This window comes from Girardinichthys multiradiatus, chromosome 20 (assembly GCF_021462225.1).
Source record: "Girardinichthys multiradiatus isolate DD_20200921_A chromosome 20, DD_fGirMul_XY1, whole genome shotgun sequence".
In the NCBI taxonomy this organism is placed as follows: Eukaryota; Metazoa; Chordata; class Actinopteri; order Cyprinodontiformes; family Goodeidae; genus Girardinichthys; species Girardinichthys multiradiatus.
Window position 1 is genome coordinate 13,519,552 of NC_061812.1, and position 18,428 is coordinate 13,537,979.

Here is an 18,428-nt window from a genome sequence, read left to right on the forward strand (position 1 = left end):
GGTTATTACCAAAAGCATTCCCGTATACGACGAAAATCATTTGTCTCTTTGCATCTTCTCAAAGTAACAACTATTGTTTTACTAACGTTGACATTGGATTTAATCCAGATCATTAATTCAGGTCTTTTTGGCCTGGACCTTTTAAGGTTAATTTGACAGATCATAAAAAAAAATGTTATTTAAGCCTTAAACTTGTGCCTAGTTCTGTATCTTGATCCATGCTATACCTCTGGCTGACCAACCTACTCTCATCCTTGCAGTTTGATCCTTCTCCAGTGGAGGCAAGTCCAGCTGTGGGTGAACATTTTGCAAAATTGTGATCTTTAGAGTGAAGATGGGAAACCTCAGATCATTGAGTGGCTTCATTTTCTTGACCCTTGCAGTCTTCACCACAGCCAGACCAAAATCAGGTCAGTCCGCCTTTACTAGGAATAAAATATGAACTTGTAAACATTGTTGTGATTATGAATATGAATATATTATTTAATATTAATACTTTAATATTTTATTAAATAATATTTTGGTCTGTTAAGGGTGGTCCTGTAAATACCAGCCCAATAAAGTGGTGATATTAGAACAAAATTGAAAGGGTTGAGCCAAGCTCTGGCATTATTGAACAGCAAAACTCTCCACACACACGGAATAAATTCACACAATTTCTTAAAATACAAGAATTTATTAACCAAAATAAGTCAACTCAAGTCAAACATATTTCAATCAACAAACTCTTTACCATGCTAAAACAACCCACGTAAACTACCAAGCAGAATTAAAGAATAAGGAAGACTAATGGGCTATGTACAATATAAACAAGTGAATCAAAGATGGTTGAAAACCAAGACCAAAAGAGTGATGCAACATTATCATGCAATATTTATGTTTGAGAACCAAGGATTATCTTGAAGAATCTGAAAATGAAGTTAAGTTAGTCTTGGAACTAACTTAGGCAATAAATGGTATACCTTCAATAAAACCATTCACAATTCAGGATCAGGTAAAACATTATTTTAATAAAATAACATTTTAGAAAATGATTTGCTGAATAAAACCAACCTTCTGGATGACTAATTATCAGCGGTGTTTAATTAGGTGCCTTTATTTATTAAAATAATATTTAAAGAAATATTAAGGAAATATTAAAACAATATTTAAGGAAATCGTATTTTGATTAAGAGCCAAACCTTTCTGAATAAATGGGTCTTAATGGTGTTTAATTAGTTATCACGTTTAGTAAAATAATATTTAGGGAAATATTACTTCCTAGATTGAAAACTAACAACCTTTCTGGGTAAATGATCTTCAGCTGACTCATAAAGTGGGTGAGCACGTGTTCTTAGCTGTTAGTGGTTGGAGCTAACAACAGAAGCTTATAGCTTGTCATCAGAATCAAACACATACCTTTAAAATACCACTAATAAAAGGGTTAAAACACAAAAGTGTGGACGGCACGTTATGGCTGATCTTCTGTGTTTAAAACCGCCTTTTAAATTAAGCTTGTCTTAACTTTAAAAACACAACAAAAACAAAAACAAACGCCATGAAATCTAAACTAATCTACTCTGCCCACACACTACCTCTTATGTCAACCATGCTGAAGAGTAGTTGTCCTGGGGGTTGAGGAAAACATCCATGTGTTGGTAAACAAAGGGTTAGCATGCCGCTAACTTCTGTAGCTGTGGGGAAGAGCTTTTAGCTTTAATGTTGTAATCCATAGCTGGACCCAACAACATCAACCAAATATCTTTTAATTTACTGACATTTCTGTAGTTTCAAAGAATGTGCCAGTCATACCTAATTTATATTCCATCTGCAATTCACTTCATGTTCATAGCCAGACAATAGACTCAGATGTGCTTAAACACCTGTTATTGCTCACATCTGTTTGAAACTAAAGATGGGATCCACAGCGCTCCCACATGCCTTTTTTCTCTGACCACTCTGTCTCTCTGGTTAATATTTCCAGTTGAAGCTCAGCCCCTGAAATGAAACTCTGGATGTGCATTAATCAAGCAGTCCCTTTCCAGCTTATAAATCTGCTGCAAAAACACAGGCTCACCAAATACCAAATTTATGGCTGCGGTGTATTTGAACTATGATGACATCATCTTACGACATGAAAGTGAGTCAGATCAAAGACAAAAACAGATACCCAGTTGAAGCCATGGAAAAGTAAGGTTAAGTGTTGTAAGTGTTAAACATAGGAACCATGCAGGAGTGAGCCTCCTGTTGCTATCTGGTTTGACAATAGTCTATTGCTCCATGCATGTAGCTGATGTTCTACTATATTAGGCTTCGTAACTCATTGAGTCTCATAAGTTATCACAAATCAATTTAAAGCATTAAATACAAAAAAAGAAAAGACGAGAATATACCTTCTTGTTGTTTTTGTTATAACACTTATTGAGAGAACCAGCCTGGAAAATTAAACAGCTTACAAAGAACTGTAGAAAAAATACAAATCTAATACAAATGAATTAATGTCTACAACTGGTCAGCTAGAAACAACATAAAAAACATCAAGGGTAAAACTACTAATTAGAGCTATGCAGCGTATCCAATAACATATTCATCACAATATTAACGTGTACAATATTGCAAATAACAGGTTATGTTTCATGGCACACTGGTTAATACTCTGCGTTCAAATAGTGCATTTGGCCAGTTAGGCTTTTACTACCCTTGATGCACAAACCTGAAGTAAGTTCCAGTCAAAAATGTTTAAGCTCACAGAAAGTGGTGGGGAAACTGAAGAAGAGAGGAAAATGTTGGTTAATTACAATATCCTCTTTGTAATTTTCAACTGTGATGATTTGTTTGCCTAATATTGTGCAGCTCCATATCATCAGTGAGAGAGACAATTTTACTAATCAGCAACACACTATTAAGGAAAGGTTAATTAAAAGATAAATACACTTTTCTAGAAACAATGGTGATTAAAGACCTACTAAGACTTATCAAAATGTATGTGACTCTCAGATGCCAAAAGAAAAAGTTAATTTTACTGTCTAACTCTGACTTTTTTCTACCTATTTGAATTTAAGAGGAGAGATTAAAAAGGCTAAAAAAAACAAAACAAGGAAAGACCACTTGGCAACCAGAATAATTAGCTTTACGTATCGGGCCACGAGCAAAAGATTAATAAGACCTTTACTTTTCAGTTAACAGCTACTGTCGGCCCCCTCTTTTTGGAACTGATTTTGTTTTTTAACAAGTATGGTTCTACATCCACCGATGGTCTTTCAGAAGAAACAAGTGTTCGGCCTTCAGGATAGGGGGTTTCTCTTCAGCACAAGATTTATTTTGCATCTGTAGACTCCTCTCTTTGGATTTAGAACCAGTTGGCGAGCTGGGAAAAAATTACTGAATGCCAAAAATGGAAGTCTTGTAGAAAATCTCTCAAAAAGAAACTTCAATCAAACATTTAACACAGACCACAAAGTTTAATCAGACCTGGGTTGGATTTTGCATCTGTGGTCAAAAGGAGAGCAATGGGCTCTGGATATTAAAGGTCAGAATTTGCAGGTGCTCACATAGGATAACAGTGCTCACATATTTATTTTTTTTGTTTATGTAGACTTATATTTTCTAATTTCTGGTTCACAAAATGAGGATACAGTCATCTGTTCTACTAACTAGCTTAACACCCTTTCCTTGTAACCCATGTTTCAGGTCCTGATCAGAAATGTAAGTCTGGTCCAGTGGATCTAGTCTTTCTCATCGACAGCTCCCGCAGCGTAAGACCACATGAGTTTGAAACCATGAGGAAGTTCATGGTTGACATCCTGAACACCCTGGACATTGGACTTGACACCACAAGAGTGGGAGTTGTTCAGTACTCCAGCCAGGTAACGTATGCAGTCATCATCCAAGCCTGTTTTCAGTTATCGTTTTTCATAGTTATCAACAATTTGTTTCCTAAGTGTATTGAATTTGCAGATTTCAGGATGAACAGTTTACTAATATCTGTGTAAACGATCACCTCCTTTTTGCGCAGATTCGCAGTGAGTTCTTCCTGAAGACACACAGCAAGCTGGAAAACATGGTGAATGCCATCAATGAGATTGTTCCACTGGCTCAGGGCACCATGACAGGCCTCGCCATCAAATATCTGATGAATGAAGCTTTCAGTCCTGGGCAGGGAGATAGGCCAAAGGTATGCATAACTCAAACTACTGTCTTAAGTTAACCTGTTCTTATTTTTTTTTTGACAGTCTGATTTGGTTAAATACATTCAGAAAAGACCTTGATTCAAATTAGGTACAAATATTGTATTTTGTTGATTGAACTTTGTAGATTTTATCTTAATTTTCTTATGAAAAGTATAAAAATGTTATTCAAATGTTCTAGGTATATAATATCAAAGAGACATGAAACATAAAAAGAGAACCTGCTTTTAGCAGAGGAGATCTTACTTGTTAATGCATGCATTCTTTAGCACTTTATTAGCAAGCTAACATCCTTCTGATTTTCTTCCTCGTTAGGTCCCCAATGTGGCTGTGATTGTGACAGATGGACGTCCTCAGGACCGTGTGACAGAGGTGGCTGCTGAGGCCAGAGAAAGAGGCATTGAGATCTATGCTGTGGGAGTGGCAAGAGCTGATATGACATCACTAAGAGCCATGGCCTCCCCGCCCTTCGAAGACCATGTCTTCCTGGTGGAGAGGTTTGACCTTATCCACCAGTTTGGACTTCAGTTCCAAGACAAGCTGTGTGGTGAGACTGCCAAACAGACACCATCTCACAACCCCGAAGATTCACTTTTATAACAGACATTTTTTAAATTACTCTTAAACACAACATATGTTTTTTTTGTAGGAAAACATTCTGGCTATCATTAAACTGTCCTTGGTCAATTTAGATGTGGGGTCTAAAATAATTATTTTCCTAATATTTTAATGAGTAGCATAAACTAAATTTTGTAAAAACATAAATATTTAGATAGGAATGTTAAGTACACTGTCGGGCTCATCAATCACATGAACTCTGAAAAGTCGATCTTCCTGGTTTTGAGATTATGTTTTTGTTTGTCCCATCTAAACCTGGCCTTTAATTCTACAAATGGCTTACTAGTTTTTTTTAAGTCATCTTTACATAGTGCATGTAAGCAGCCAAGTATTCTGAAATGTGACTTTACCAGGGCCAAGAAAATCTTTACGAAATAAAAAAAAAACAATAAATGTTCAGCCTGAAGATAAAAATTCCCCATCTCATGGCTAAAAATCTCTATATTCTTCATACCAGACTTCACAAATCCCTTCAGTCTGAGGTATTTCCACATCCAGCAGCTATTCTGAAATGAACTGTTGCTCTGAAAATATTTATGGGTTTTGCTAAAAGGAAGGAAAAGGCAGAAAGTAACCTGGAAACAATATGTTTGAATAGATCAAGGAACTGTTTAAAAGTATATGATGGAGCGTAGTGTGAAGCTAATGAAGATTAAATTAGGTCCTCAATGTCAGTCAATCATTTTCTATACTGCTTCTTCCATAGTGGATCATGGGGGATCTGGTACCTATCTCCAGCAGTCTACGGGCGAAAGGCAGGGTACACCCTGGACAGGTCGCCAATCCATCGCAGGGCAACACAGAGACATACAGGACAAACAACCATGCACACACTTATTCACACCTAAGTGCAATTTAGAGAGACCAATTAACCCAACTGTCATTTATTTGGACTGTGGGAGGAAGCCGGAATACCCGGAGAGAATCCACGAATGCAAAGGGAAATTATTATGAAATTATGAAAGTATTATTTCAGCTTTATTCTAGATTTGTCAAATAGTAGTGACTGAAACAATTTAGCCTAACAAATATCACAATTACAGTTAGATTGGAGTCGTCTAGAGTAAGGATGCCGACAGCACGGCGGTAATGCCTCGGCCATGTTTCATTGTGTGTTCAGGGTTATGTGCAGCATTAGTTTTCCAACAATTTATTGGGTTGCATTGTAGAGCAAAACATTCAGATTTGTCTTATCTGACCAAAACACCCTTGTTCATGTGTTTGCTGTATACCCCACATACGGCTCATGGCAAACTCCAAACAGTAGTTTTATGACTTCTTTCAACCATGTCTTTCTTCATGCTCCTCTTCCATGAAGTTTGACTTTGGTGAAAAACTATGCTGCAGGTAAAGATCTGTGTCTGGAGTCTGACCATGGCTGCGAGCAGCTCTGTGAGAGCTCCCCAGGATCCTACACATGCCACTGCCTGCCCGGATACAGACTGAATGCTGATGGGAAAACATGCTCAGGTAAAAGTATTACCAAGCAAGAGTTACATTTTATATCAGATTATCCTTGAACAGCACTTGTGGAATAAATGCATAATTTAAATTACATGCAAGTACTTTAGAAAGAAAAGAAGTGTCATTTGCTTTGGAGGCATGGAGAATGTACACTTGCCTACCCTAGAGAAACATTTGGAAAATTATGTAAATCTAATCGGTTATGGTTTTATATGTAATTTTGTTAGGCTTTTGTGTGTTTGCATGTGTTTCTTAGCCATTGATCTGTGTGTCGAGGGAAAGCATGACTGTCAACAGATCTGCATCAGCTCACCTGGTTCCTTCACCTGTGACTGCGACCAAGGCTATCACCTGAATGATGACAAGAAGACGTGCTCACGTTAGTCTCACACACTCACACAGACCACACAATCTCTTACATGTTAAAGTGTGACCCTTTAAAATCAACTGTTGCTACCTTTTCATATTAATCAAAATTTAGTCTGCATGAATTCATATTGAACAGATTTTTATTAATGGGAATTTGCTACATTTCCTAAGTTTTCCTTTTAACCAAACAGTTTGGTTTAGCTGGATAGTTTTGTGATGATCACTGTATATTTGCAATATTACTTGGCTGTAAAAAATAACTTTATAATGTGCCAGTTTGAATCGCTTTAAAATTAGGCACTATTTTGGTAGTGAATAGTGTATTGTTTGTAAACCAAACCTGTGTTTTATTTCTAACAACCTGTGGACCATGCAGTTTGCATCATCAAATGGATTTAAAACTCTTAGGCAATGCTGAATTATTAATTTTCTGGCTGACTTCATGCAAATCATAAAGAAAGCTTCTCTTGCTTCTTGCTCTAACTTGATGCAAACTCAAAATTATGCCAGGCTGTAGTAGTGCTTGCCCTGTCCCTTTTTGCTCTGATGAGACTGGTTAAATGATGGCATTTAACATGTCATAGCTGTCATTTCCAAGGGCTTTGTTTGTGTTCTTATTAAATTTCTTCCACTCCACCAAGTGTTAGTACACAAAAAAGTTCAACAGCAACGATAATCAAACTACTTCATGTCATTATGGTGTTTGCAGTATTTTAATTATCTTCTTGGTGTAACACAATGCATAAAAAATAAAATTATCCTGACTCTAACAATAAAATTTTACTTGTGAAAATATTTACTTTCTCAAGATAAAGTAGCATACCCTTAAATCTTTAACCAATATTTGTAACATGTAAAAAATGCATGACCAGCAATAAGAGAATGTTTTACCAGCTATAAAACCCAGGCATATTCACCCTGCGGTATTCTTGTTTATATTCATGCCCTCTGCACATGAACTCATTTACAGATGAAGTGAGGCAAGCAACACCTAGAGCTAAGGATCATGTAGACAAAAACACTTTAAGACCTTTGGGTAACCCCAAAATTACCACTCTTTTTCACACAAATCTACAAAGACTGAGTACTATGTGACTGTTGTTAACAGAAAAATGTGTTTTTACTGACAGATTATCAGCTATTCTGATTTATAACAGCAACTTTACAAGGGCTGCATAGAGGTTACTGGTGATTGCATATGTGAAACAAATGATTATGTGTATTTTACCATGTTGGAGAACTATTCACCCAGTGTGCTTTTAGAGAAAAAGGTTTTAATACACAATCAGTTTAACTCAATTAATGTGTGTAATTTAGCCATTGACCTGTGCGCTGAGGGAAAGCATGACTGTGAACAAGTCTGTGTCTACTCGGGCCCGGGCATCTTCACCTGCGACTGCAAGGAGGGATACAGACTCAATGTGGATGAGAAGACCTGTGCACGTTAGTCAAACTTTCAAAAAAATACTCATCAAAATATCATGAAGACACATGTCACATAAAAGAACTTAAGTTGAAGCGTCAGATTTTTTGTTGTAATTTTCTTGTATTTTACCAGTCTTCAATCTCAAAAATGTACATACATTTCCTTATCTATTGTTAATTTTTTTTAAAAGAGTACGACTTTGGTCAAATATTTAGAGTATCCTCCCATAGGCTTCTTTCCACCTTCCTCATCATTTTGCCGTTTAGGTTCTGTGTCCTTTTGAAATAGTGAATATAAATTTGTATTTTCAACTCTATTTGCTGCTACATGCTTTAACGTTTCATTGTACACTATATTACCAAAAGCATTAGGTCACACCACAAAATCAGTGAATTCTGGTGTTGCAATCATTTCCATGGCTTGAGGTCTATAAGGTTTGGTGTTGAGAAACTTGACTGGCCTCCACAGAGTTCTGAACCTCAACCTTCTTGAACATCTTTGGGATGAATTAGACCTGGTGGCAATTCTGGTTTTCTCATTTAACACTGAACACACTCCTAAACCTTGTGGAAGATGTTTACAGAATAGTTAAAGTTGCTATTGCTGGCACTTTCAACAATTTGGACCTTATAGATTAAGAAGAGCTTTTCATCAAGTTCATGTCCATTTAAAAGTAGACAGACAAATACTTTTGGCAATATAGTGTATGAGGACACCTGTTGTTCACCATAGTTTTGAAACACAAAATTTAAATCAAATAACATTAAAATGTGCTGGATGACTCACCTAGCTTATTATTGATTATTACCACTTATTAACACAAACATAAAAACCAGACTTATTTAGATGAGCTTTTTATACCCCCTCACGATATCAATAATTAATATATAAGACTTCAAAAAATATATTTTCTGTATTGCTGGAGAGCAGATTTCGCAGTAATTTTCAAATGTTTTAAAATAAATGGCTAGATACCTGTACATCTAACTTGAATGTTTACAATTTAGCCATTGACCTGTGCGCTGAGGGAAAACATGACTGTGACCAAGTCTGTGTCAACATGGGCCCGGGCATCTTCACCTGCAACTGCAACGAAGGATACAGACTCAACATGGATGAGAAGACCTGCTCACGTTAGTCCAGCCCTCACAAGAATACACACATACACAGGCATTTTTACAGATCGACAGATAGACATCCAATGATTAAGGATTCAACAACAAAGTTGAACTTATTTCAATTTTGTCTATTTTTACTAAGGGGAAACCTAAACTACCATATGTCACTGTAATTGTTGAAATGTTAGTCAGGATAGTTTGAAGACATCACATTTATTTAACCTAAAAACATGTCTCATTCAGTTGTCATCAACCATTTTAATAGAAAAAGGCTGATCTATGATTTCCATGAAGTTTAAGAGCAATTTCGAGCCTTATATCACGTTTTCATTAATAGTATGTCTTTACATACCTTAACAAAACTTCTACTGTTGCTGCCATAACAGTAGCAGCATCAACAAATATTGATTCAGCAATCAACATGAAGTAATTTTTATGCAAAATGTAAACACAACTCCTGAATAATATTTTAAAGTCAAGTAATTTGTCAGATCAGTTGCAGTTACATAACAGATATTTTTGAAAGTTAACTTGCAAAATGAAAAAAAAAACACATATACCAATTATTTAGCTTGTTGGACCCATTGAAAATCCAGTGAGTAATTCATAAATATTTTCAGGATAAGGAGGCTAAATAAAAACAAGTTTAATTGACTGAATGTTTGTAATTTAGCAATTGACCTGTGCGCTGAAGAAAAACATGACTGTCAACAAATCTGTGTCTACTCGGGCCCGGGCATCTTCACCTGCGACTGCAACGAGGGATACAGGCTCAATGTGGATGAGAAGACCTGCGAACGTTAGTCCAGCCACTGATTTTGACCTATACAATTTGGTTTGTCAATCCAGCTAAAAACTTAATGGTTACAACAAATGCAATAGATTGCATACTGCCATTATTTATGACAAAAGATCAGTTAAATTGGAAAAGATGCTTTTCAAAAAGTCCACCAGTTTCTTAAGATTTAAGAAGCAGAGTAAGGATCAGGTCTTGCAAATAAAATGCACTTGATTAGTTGATCTTCAATCAGCGTGACCACCTCAGTATCAGCAATGGTTTTTGCCATTTGTTGGTGTGTGTTAAACACAATGCAATTATAAATGGAAGACTCTGAAAACAGTTGCCAATCTTCTCATTGGTTTATGTCCCTGCAAATTCACCCCAAGGTGAGACCCTGCAGTTGCAAGATGTCAAACGATAAAGGCATTGGCAGTACAATTGTTGAAAGATTAAACAAGTATGACTTGTTTGGATGAGTTAAAAGAGAGCCTTCTAAATGGAATATGGCAGCATGACAGCCATCTGAATGAACCACAAGACTTTTAGAATAATATATCTGGGTGGTATATGTGGTAACACCAGAGTAGAGATATTTGGCCATAATTCATTGAACATGGGCACCTTGTAGTCATAGGGTTGACCTTAAACTCATCTGCATACCAAATCATTATTAAATGGCTCCAACTAGGTTAACAGGATAATAATGCCAAGCACAGCTGCAAATTAATGTCTAAAGAGTCAAGGTGTTGCAATGGCCCAAACAAAGTCAACCTCCTTATTAAATTCGAGGAGGGGAACCTTAGGAGGGCTGTGCATAAATGACTGCCTGCTTTAAGTTGTCTAAAATAAAGGGCAGTCTTGGGGTGTACTTAGGTGTCACACACAACTTTTGTATTATCCTTTATCTCTGTTTATAAAATAATGGCAGGGCGAAATTTATGGTCTGTATTTTTACACTATAAGCTAGATTTATATAATTTAGAAACCTGGTAAAGGCCAAGTAATGTTAGCAATGTACTAATATCTAAAACCTTAAAATTTAAAACAAATTTGCTTTCCGGTCCCCATGCCAGTAAATGCAGGTATATTTTAGGGTAGGTTGAAAGGTAAAAGTACAAGACTGCCAAATGTATTTGTTTCACTTTGGTAGAGAACAGTTTCCTTAGTTGTTAAAAGGCTTTTTATCAGTAATGAAAAGATTGAAGACCAACACCTTTAACTCAATGAATGTGTGTAATTTAGCCATTGACCTGTGCGCTGAGGGAAAACATGACTGTCAACAAGGGTGTGTCAACATGGGCCCGGGCATCTTCACCTGCGACTGCAACGAGGGATACAGACTCAATGAAGATGAGAAGACCTGCGAACGTTAGTCCGGTCCTCACAAAAATACATTTATATACAGACATTTGTAGAGTTACACAAATCTGACAATGCAAATAATTATCTTTGTTGTGTATCAAAGTTGAGGATGCTTTTTCTCCTCGCTTCCTTAAGTAATATCTTGGACCAGCTGTTATTCACTACTGTTACACAAAGGTTTAGGAGTACAGGCTTACCACTCAGATCAGGAGTCATCCTCTCCTTTATGTCCTTTGACAAGATAGTTCATCTTGTAGCACACCCAAATTCTTGAAACCAGTGCACTTGCCAACTCACAAATAATCTAATGCCATGATTTATCTCTTGATGAGGAAAAATATTTGTTCAGAAAAATTATCTTTGCATCTTCTCAAAGAAGGGAGTCTAGATCTATTCATTAAATAAATAAAGGCACTGGCTGCTTAAATGGCATTGTTTATTACTAATACATTTATTTCACAGAACCTTGCATGAACCACCCACTGATAAACATGAAGTCATTTTTTATGCAGATTATGAAGTACTTCTCTTTCAAGGCAAAATGCAAGACTTCAATAATCTTTTAATTTAATATTTTGGGTGGATTTGTAGGGATACTTTTTTTTAAACTCAATTATATGATAAATAATTAAATCACAAACAACATTTGCCTATAAACAGAGCAAGTCTTATGAAAGGACCTAAACCTTTGAAATCTTCTGTGTTTTGTCAGTCCACAGATTAAGGCCTGTTTTGCAAATATAAAAACTATTTATTTAGCTACTATTTGGATACAGGGGTTATTTGAAAGTCAAAAACTGCCATATGAGAAATATTGTTTTTCCTTCTTGGAACTATGGTGGATATTTTCAACTATTTAATACATTTTTAAACAATGGTTAATGATCAACAAGTTTAACTCAATGAATTTGTGTAATTTAGCCATTGACCTGTGCGCTGAGGGAAAACATGACTGTGAACAAGTGTGTGTCAACATCGGCCCGGGCATCTTCACCTGTGACTGCAACGAGGGATACAAACTCAACGGGGACAAGAAGACCTGCTCACGTTAGTCAGGCCTTCCCAAAAATACACACATGTACAGACATATGTACATATATACACTTCTAATGATAGATAATTACCTTTGTTGATTGCATCTTACAACAAAGTTGAAGTTTTTTTTCTCTTTTTTCCCAGTAAATAATTGAATATTTGTTGCTGCTTCCAACATTTTCCTGCAACAAGGAACACTTTTTTTAGGATAGTTTGTAGACATTATGTTTATATTACCTGAAAACTTGTTTTATCTAGCAGTCATTGACTCTTATCAAAATACAATGCAGATCTGAAACCCTATCAGACAAAATAGCAGGAGTTATCCTGAACCTCTTGTAGGCCCACCAGATAGGTGTCGATAATGTAAGTCATTGGTCTTGTAGTGTAAGCACATAAAATATTTAATTTCATGATTATTTAAAAAATAATTTGAAAACTCTTTGCATCTTTACAACAAAATCATTTAGTATTTAAAAAAATTGTCTAGGTAACATCAATAACCCCAGTTACTAATCAAATGACATCACAGAATTTTACTTCACATAAACTTTGTGTAGCTGCTTTGAATCAATGAGTGTTTAATCCTTTCCAAACGTTCACCAGTAAATGGAGTCATACTTTATGCAGATGATATGTTACGTATCCTTAAAGGTGAAAACACAACTCTTCAAGAATAATTTATTACCATCAATAATTATTTTGTAGTATTAGTCAATGGTCTCAAGTTTGTGAGATTAGTAGGACTAATAATCCTACATTTTGCACTACCTAATTTGTTGCATAACCCAATTATTTACTTAAATAACAAAATCTGGGGTCCCAAACATTGTTCCTCAGGGCCCACTGTCCTGCATGTTTTAAATGTATCCCTGCCCTTCTTGCATTAACTTCTTAACATGCCATCAAGCTCTGCAGAAATCTGTTTACGACCCATTCTTTTAAAAAAGCAAATTAATTATAGGTAACATCTAAAACATACTAGATAGTTGACCCTGACGATAAGGATTGGGGACCACTGGCTTACAAAAAATATTGTGTCAGGAGATAAAGGTTTCAGAACTCTATTTTATAAATTAATGTTACTGTTTTCAAAATAGCATTGGTTTTGTCATCTTGAGGAAAAATGCTTCACATTACTAACTCTACAGTACAGTTTTTCATCCTGCCACTTGCTCAGAACAAGCCATACCACACTAACAAAAACCACTGGCAATGTTCTAATTAGTTTTACTGTTGCTTTCTTTATTGATTGTTTATTGGAATTGATCTTACATAGCATTTCAAATTCTGACCTACACAACCCTGAAAGTCATCCTATACTTTTGTTGTTTGGTCTTGTCTTGTTTTATGTGTCTTGTTATATAACATGATGCTTGTGTAGAAGGAAATAGAAGTTTTACAAATACATATGTTATTTTTGAGTTAGAATTAGCTTTTTATGTATTATTTTATGTATTTACCTTGTCAGAACTAATTGAACTAATCTCATAGTAATTCATAAAAGCTTTCTGGAAATGAAGGATAAAGACCAGGAATTTAACTCATTAAATGTGTGTAATTTAGCCATTGACCTATGCGCTGAGGGAAAACATGGCTGTGAACAAGTGTGTGTCTACCTGGGCCCGGGCAACTTCACCTGCGACTGCAACGAGGGATACAGACTCAACGGGGACAAGAAGACGTGCTCACGTTAGTCGGGCCATCACAGAAATACACACATACACAGTGAAAAGGCTATTTTATTTATCTGACAACAAAGTTGAAGTTAAATATTTTTTACATGTTTTCTTAGTCAAACATAAAATATATGCTGCTGTTGCAATCTTTAATATTTCTGAGTAGGAGTTAAAATGTGCTAAATTGGTCAAAATAAGTAGAAGTAATTTGTTTTCCCCAAAACACCCTGATTAAACTTATTAGTTGTTCTGTCTTAATAATATACTTGGAAAACAACTCCCAGGATAACGTTAGCAATATGAGAAGGACATAGTCAGCATATCCTTCTTAGACCCAAGTTGTGACATAAATTCTCTTGGCATATCAACCTTTTTAACCTACTTTAGTAATTAACCAGCCAGACAACATGCCAGACAACAGCCTACAAAACCTAAGCAGGCTTTATGCAAGAACATAAACATTTCAGCTTTCCATTGAATAATCAAGCTGTTTTCTGTTTTCTAAATGTAAATATCAGCTTAACAATGTCATCTTAGTAGAAAACTCCTCATATCACTAACTCTACAGTTCTATCTTCCATCCTCTCATTTCTTATTACCTAGAGTTAATCTTTCAGTAAACAAGAAAAAACTAAAAAACACTCCATCCTCTCCTTTTTTTCTTTATCTGTTTTTTTCTACCAAATCTTATTACTATGATTGGTCTTATTGTATCTTGCTACATATTATTATTTATTTTTTATGTTATTATATATTTCAATAGGGAATTGAGTCATATGTATTTGTTCAAGAAAAAGTTTCAACTAACAACAGCTTAAAACAAATTATTGTGTCTGATTTTAGCCATTGATCTCTGTGCTGAGGGAAAACATGACTGTGAACAAGTCTGTGTCAACATGGGCCCAGGCATCTTCACCTGCGACTGCAACGAGGGATACAGACTCAATGAAAATGAGAAGAGCTGCTCAGGTTGGCAAGGCTTTCACAAACAAACACAAATATATACAGGGGTTGGACAATGAAACTGAAACACCTGGTTTTAGACCACAATAATTTATTATTATGGTGTAGGGCCTCCTTTTGCAGCCAATACAGCGTCAATTCGTCTTGGGAATGACATATACAAGTCCTGCACAGTGGTCAGAGGGATTTTAAGCCATTCTTCTTGCAGGATAGTGGCCAGGTCACTTTCATGTTCATCAAACCAATCTTTCACCAGTCTTGCTGTGTTTATTGGTGCATTGTCATCCTGATACACGGCACCGCCTTCAGGATACAATGTTTGAACCATTGGATGCACATGGTCCTCAAGAATGGTTCGGCAGTCCTTGGCAGTGACGCGCCCATCTTGCACAATTATTGGGCCAAGGGAATGCCATGATATGGCAGCCCAAACCATCACTGATCCACCCCCATGCTTCACTCTGGGCATGCAACAGTCTGGGTGGTACGCTTCTTTGGGGCTTCTCCACACCGTAACTCTCCCGGATGTGGGGAAAACAGCAAAGGTGGACTCATCAGAGAACAATACATGTTTCACATTGTTCACAGCCCATGATTTGCGCTCCTTGCACCATTGAAACCGACGTTTGGCATTGGCATGAGTGACCAAAGGTTTGGCTATAGCAGTCCGGCCGTGTATATTGACCCTGTGGAGCTCCCGACGGACAGTTCTGGTGGAAACAGGAGAGTTGAGGTGCACATTTAATTTTGCCGTAATTTGGGCAGCCGTGGTTTTATGGTTTTTGGATACAATCCGGGTTAGCACCCGAACATCCTTTTCAGACAGCTTCCTCTTGCGTCCACAGTTAATCCTGTTGGATGTGGTTCATCCTTCTTGGTGGTATGCTGACATTACCCTGGATACCGTGGCTCTTGATACATCACAAAGACTTGCTGTCTTGGTCACAGATGCGCCAGCAAGACGTGCTCCAACAATTTGTCCTCTTTTGAACTCTGGTATGTCACCCATAATGTGTGTGCATTTCAATATTTTGAGCAAAACTGTGCTCTTACCCTGCTAATTGAACCTTCACACTCTGCTCTTACTGGTGCAATGTGCAATCAATGAAGACTGGCTACCAGGCTGGTCCAATTTAGCCATGAAACCTCCCACACTAAAATGACAGGTGTTTCAGTTTCATTGTCCAACCCCTGTAGATTTTTGAACATATACAAGGCTCTAGTGTCAAATAATGTATCCGAGTGACAGAAAAGTATGTCATCTTTAATCATTCTTATTTGTTTTCACTTTTTTTGTAATGTATTAAGTATACATCCTTATTAGCCTAAAATCAAATAAATTACAAGTACTTCTGAGGGACTGTGACCACTAAACAACCTTTAGAAAACAACTAAGCAGCGGTTATAAAACACATTAGTTATGTACCCATATATAAAAATGTATTTTCTTCTCTCCCTAGGACAATCGGCTCACAGTGTATTTTTTTTAGCCAGTCACCTATTCAGAGTCAGTTTGTTTTGTGTTATCTTTTGTATGTAAAACTTGTTATGAGTGTTTTATTTATTGCCTTAAGAAATACGTTTTGTGGGCTAAATGTGAATGTGTGTTATGTTTTTAGTTCCTGCCTCGAGACCACAGATGAAATGATTAATGTGAGATGCTGATTAATGTGAACTGTCCTAAATAAATAAATAAATTCAAACTAAATTGAACTTAAATTTAAAAATTAGGTTTCACTTCAGATTAAATAAAATATTTTATGATCTATAAGTTGATCTTCAGTTCAATAAAATTAGGGGGAAAAAATAGCCCCACCTACTCTGTGTCCAGGAACCAGGGCAAGCCAGAGACCTGTTTCCAGCATTTGGAGGGAAGTCACTCAAAGGCAGAGTGAAGTGGCTTTAATGATTTTGCGTGTCCTGTATACTGGTCACATATGAATGACGCGGGTTTCACAAGCAGTCCACTGATCTTAGAACACTCTGTGACAGAGCTACATAGGCAGTTTCTGTGATACAGGCTGAGGGAGTGGGACCAGCAGGTAATAGAGAATGTGATAACATTATGAAGGAGTAGCATGTCAGTAAAATATTTCCCTGACTCCAGAGGAATTAAGCATCCTAAAGAGGTAATCCTGCTGCTGGAACTTTCTGAGAATAAATTCTGTGTTGAAGGAGAATCTAAACACATGGTCGAAGATTTTCCCCAGATTTTTATACTCTAAGCTTCTCGAGCATGACAGTTGCACATAGTACATTTCTTTTCAGCAGAGGTAAACACCATGTGCTTTGTTTTGCTGATGTTCAGTTCCATTTCCTGAGCATCCTGTCCTTGGTTATGAAAGAGGCCTGAAAGCAGACACAGGAGTCTAGCTACTCTACCAAATGATACTTGGGCTTTGTTCCTCTACAGTCACCTATGTAAAGGATGAAAAGAAATTATAGCTGGGGTAGTTTTGAAAAAATATTCATGACCAGTACTCTGTTGGTCAGTGAACTGTTGGTCAGAAAGTCCAGAATCCATAGAATTAACTTCCAGGTGAAAGTAGGAGGACGTTTAGTGACCAGCATGTGAGGCTGCAGTGTTAGATGTTGAGGAGAAGCCTGACTGAGGAGTTGAACTGCTTCAGATTTTTGTTCATGGTGTTTATGGTGAGTGGTTTTTGCATCAACAGCATCTTTACCTTTGTGATAGCCAAATTGTGCTTTCAACACTAATGAGGTAAGAGCCACAGGCTGGAAATAATACAGAGCTTTGGCTGTGCTATTTTTGCAAATGGTATGACTCTGGCCTGTTTCCAGCAATATAGTGTTTATGATTAAAAAAAATACTGTAATAATATTATCATATTTTCTCATTTCACTCCAGCCCCAGCGTACATAGAAACTGATATAATGATACACACAAGAAAAAAACGTTGGCCTTTAACTCTGACCTGAAAAACTAACTTTGTTTATGTATGTGATCTTTTAGCCATTGACCTATGTGCTGAAGGGAAGCATGACTGTGAACACATCTGTATCAGTGCCCCCGGTGTGTTCACGTGTGACTGTAATAAAGGATTCAAACTCAACAAGGACAAGAGGACCTGCACAAGTCAGTGAATAAATGATTTAATTTGCTTTTTCTGCATTGCATCACTGACTAAAATGTATTTACACATCACTAATATTTTCATATCTTTGTTCTTTCCTGTTCACTTATTGAATCATTTCAATTATTGCTTTTTTATTCCATCAGTGACTTACAAGTTTTTGAGTAGGCTGACAAATTATTTTTACAACCATAATTTAAAGCTTAGTGAAATAAAACCTCTTTTCTGGGTCTTCCCAGTGTGTGTGTGTGTGTGTGTGTGTGAGAAACAGAGTATTAACATCTGGTTTAAAATTACATTTTATAATTGGCTGTCAATATTATGGTGTTTTAATGCCTAGAAGTGACCTTGT

General features: G+C 36.5%; 1 protein-coding gene across 7 annotated transcripts in view; it reads left to right on the forward strand.

The window, feature by feature from the left end:
- matn4 (matrilin 4) overlaps positions 1 to 18,428 on the forward strand; it is a 49,498-nt gene that overhangs the window by 20,381 nt on the left and 10,689 nt on the right. The window contains exons 2-15 of one of the 7 annotated variants that reach the window (XM_047348360.1): positions 261 to 410; positions 3,670 to 3,845; positions 3,995 to 4,153; positions 4,482 to 4,713; positions 6,132 to 6,254; positions 6,505 to 6,627; positions 7,935 to 8,060; positions 9,051 to 9,176; positions 9,835 to 9,960; positions 11,185 to 11,310; positions 12,226 to 12,351; positions 13,906 to 14,031; positions 14,862 to 14,987; positions 17,956 to 18,078. In XM_047348360.1, coding sequence (XP_047204316.1) covers positions 335 to 410; positions 3,670 to 3,845; positions 3,995 to 4,153; positions 4,482 to 4,713; positions 6,132 to 6,254; positions 6,505 to 6,627; positions 7,935 to 8,060; positions 9,051 to 9,176; positions 9,835 to 9,960; positions 11,185 to 11,310; positions 12,226 to 12,351; positions 13,906 to 14,031; positions 14,862 to 14,987; positions 17,956 to 18,078 — 1,894 coding nt within the window. In that variant the 5' untranslated portion in view covers positions 261 to 334. The remainder of the gene's footprint in view (positions 1 to 260; positions 411 to 3,669; positions 3,846 to 3,994; positions 4,154 to 4,481; positions 4,714 to 6,131; positions 6,255 to 6,504; positions 6,628 to 7,934; positions 8,061 to 9,050; positions 9,177 to 9,834; positions 9,961 to 11,184; positions 11,311 to 12,225; positions 12,352 to 13,905; positions 14,032 to 14,861; positions 14,988 to 17,955; positions 18,079 to 18,428) is intronic. The other 6 variants (XM_047348362.1, XM_047348361.1, XM_047348363.1 and 3 more) reach the window with 6 other exon arrangements.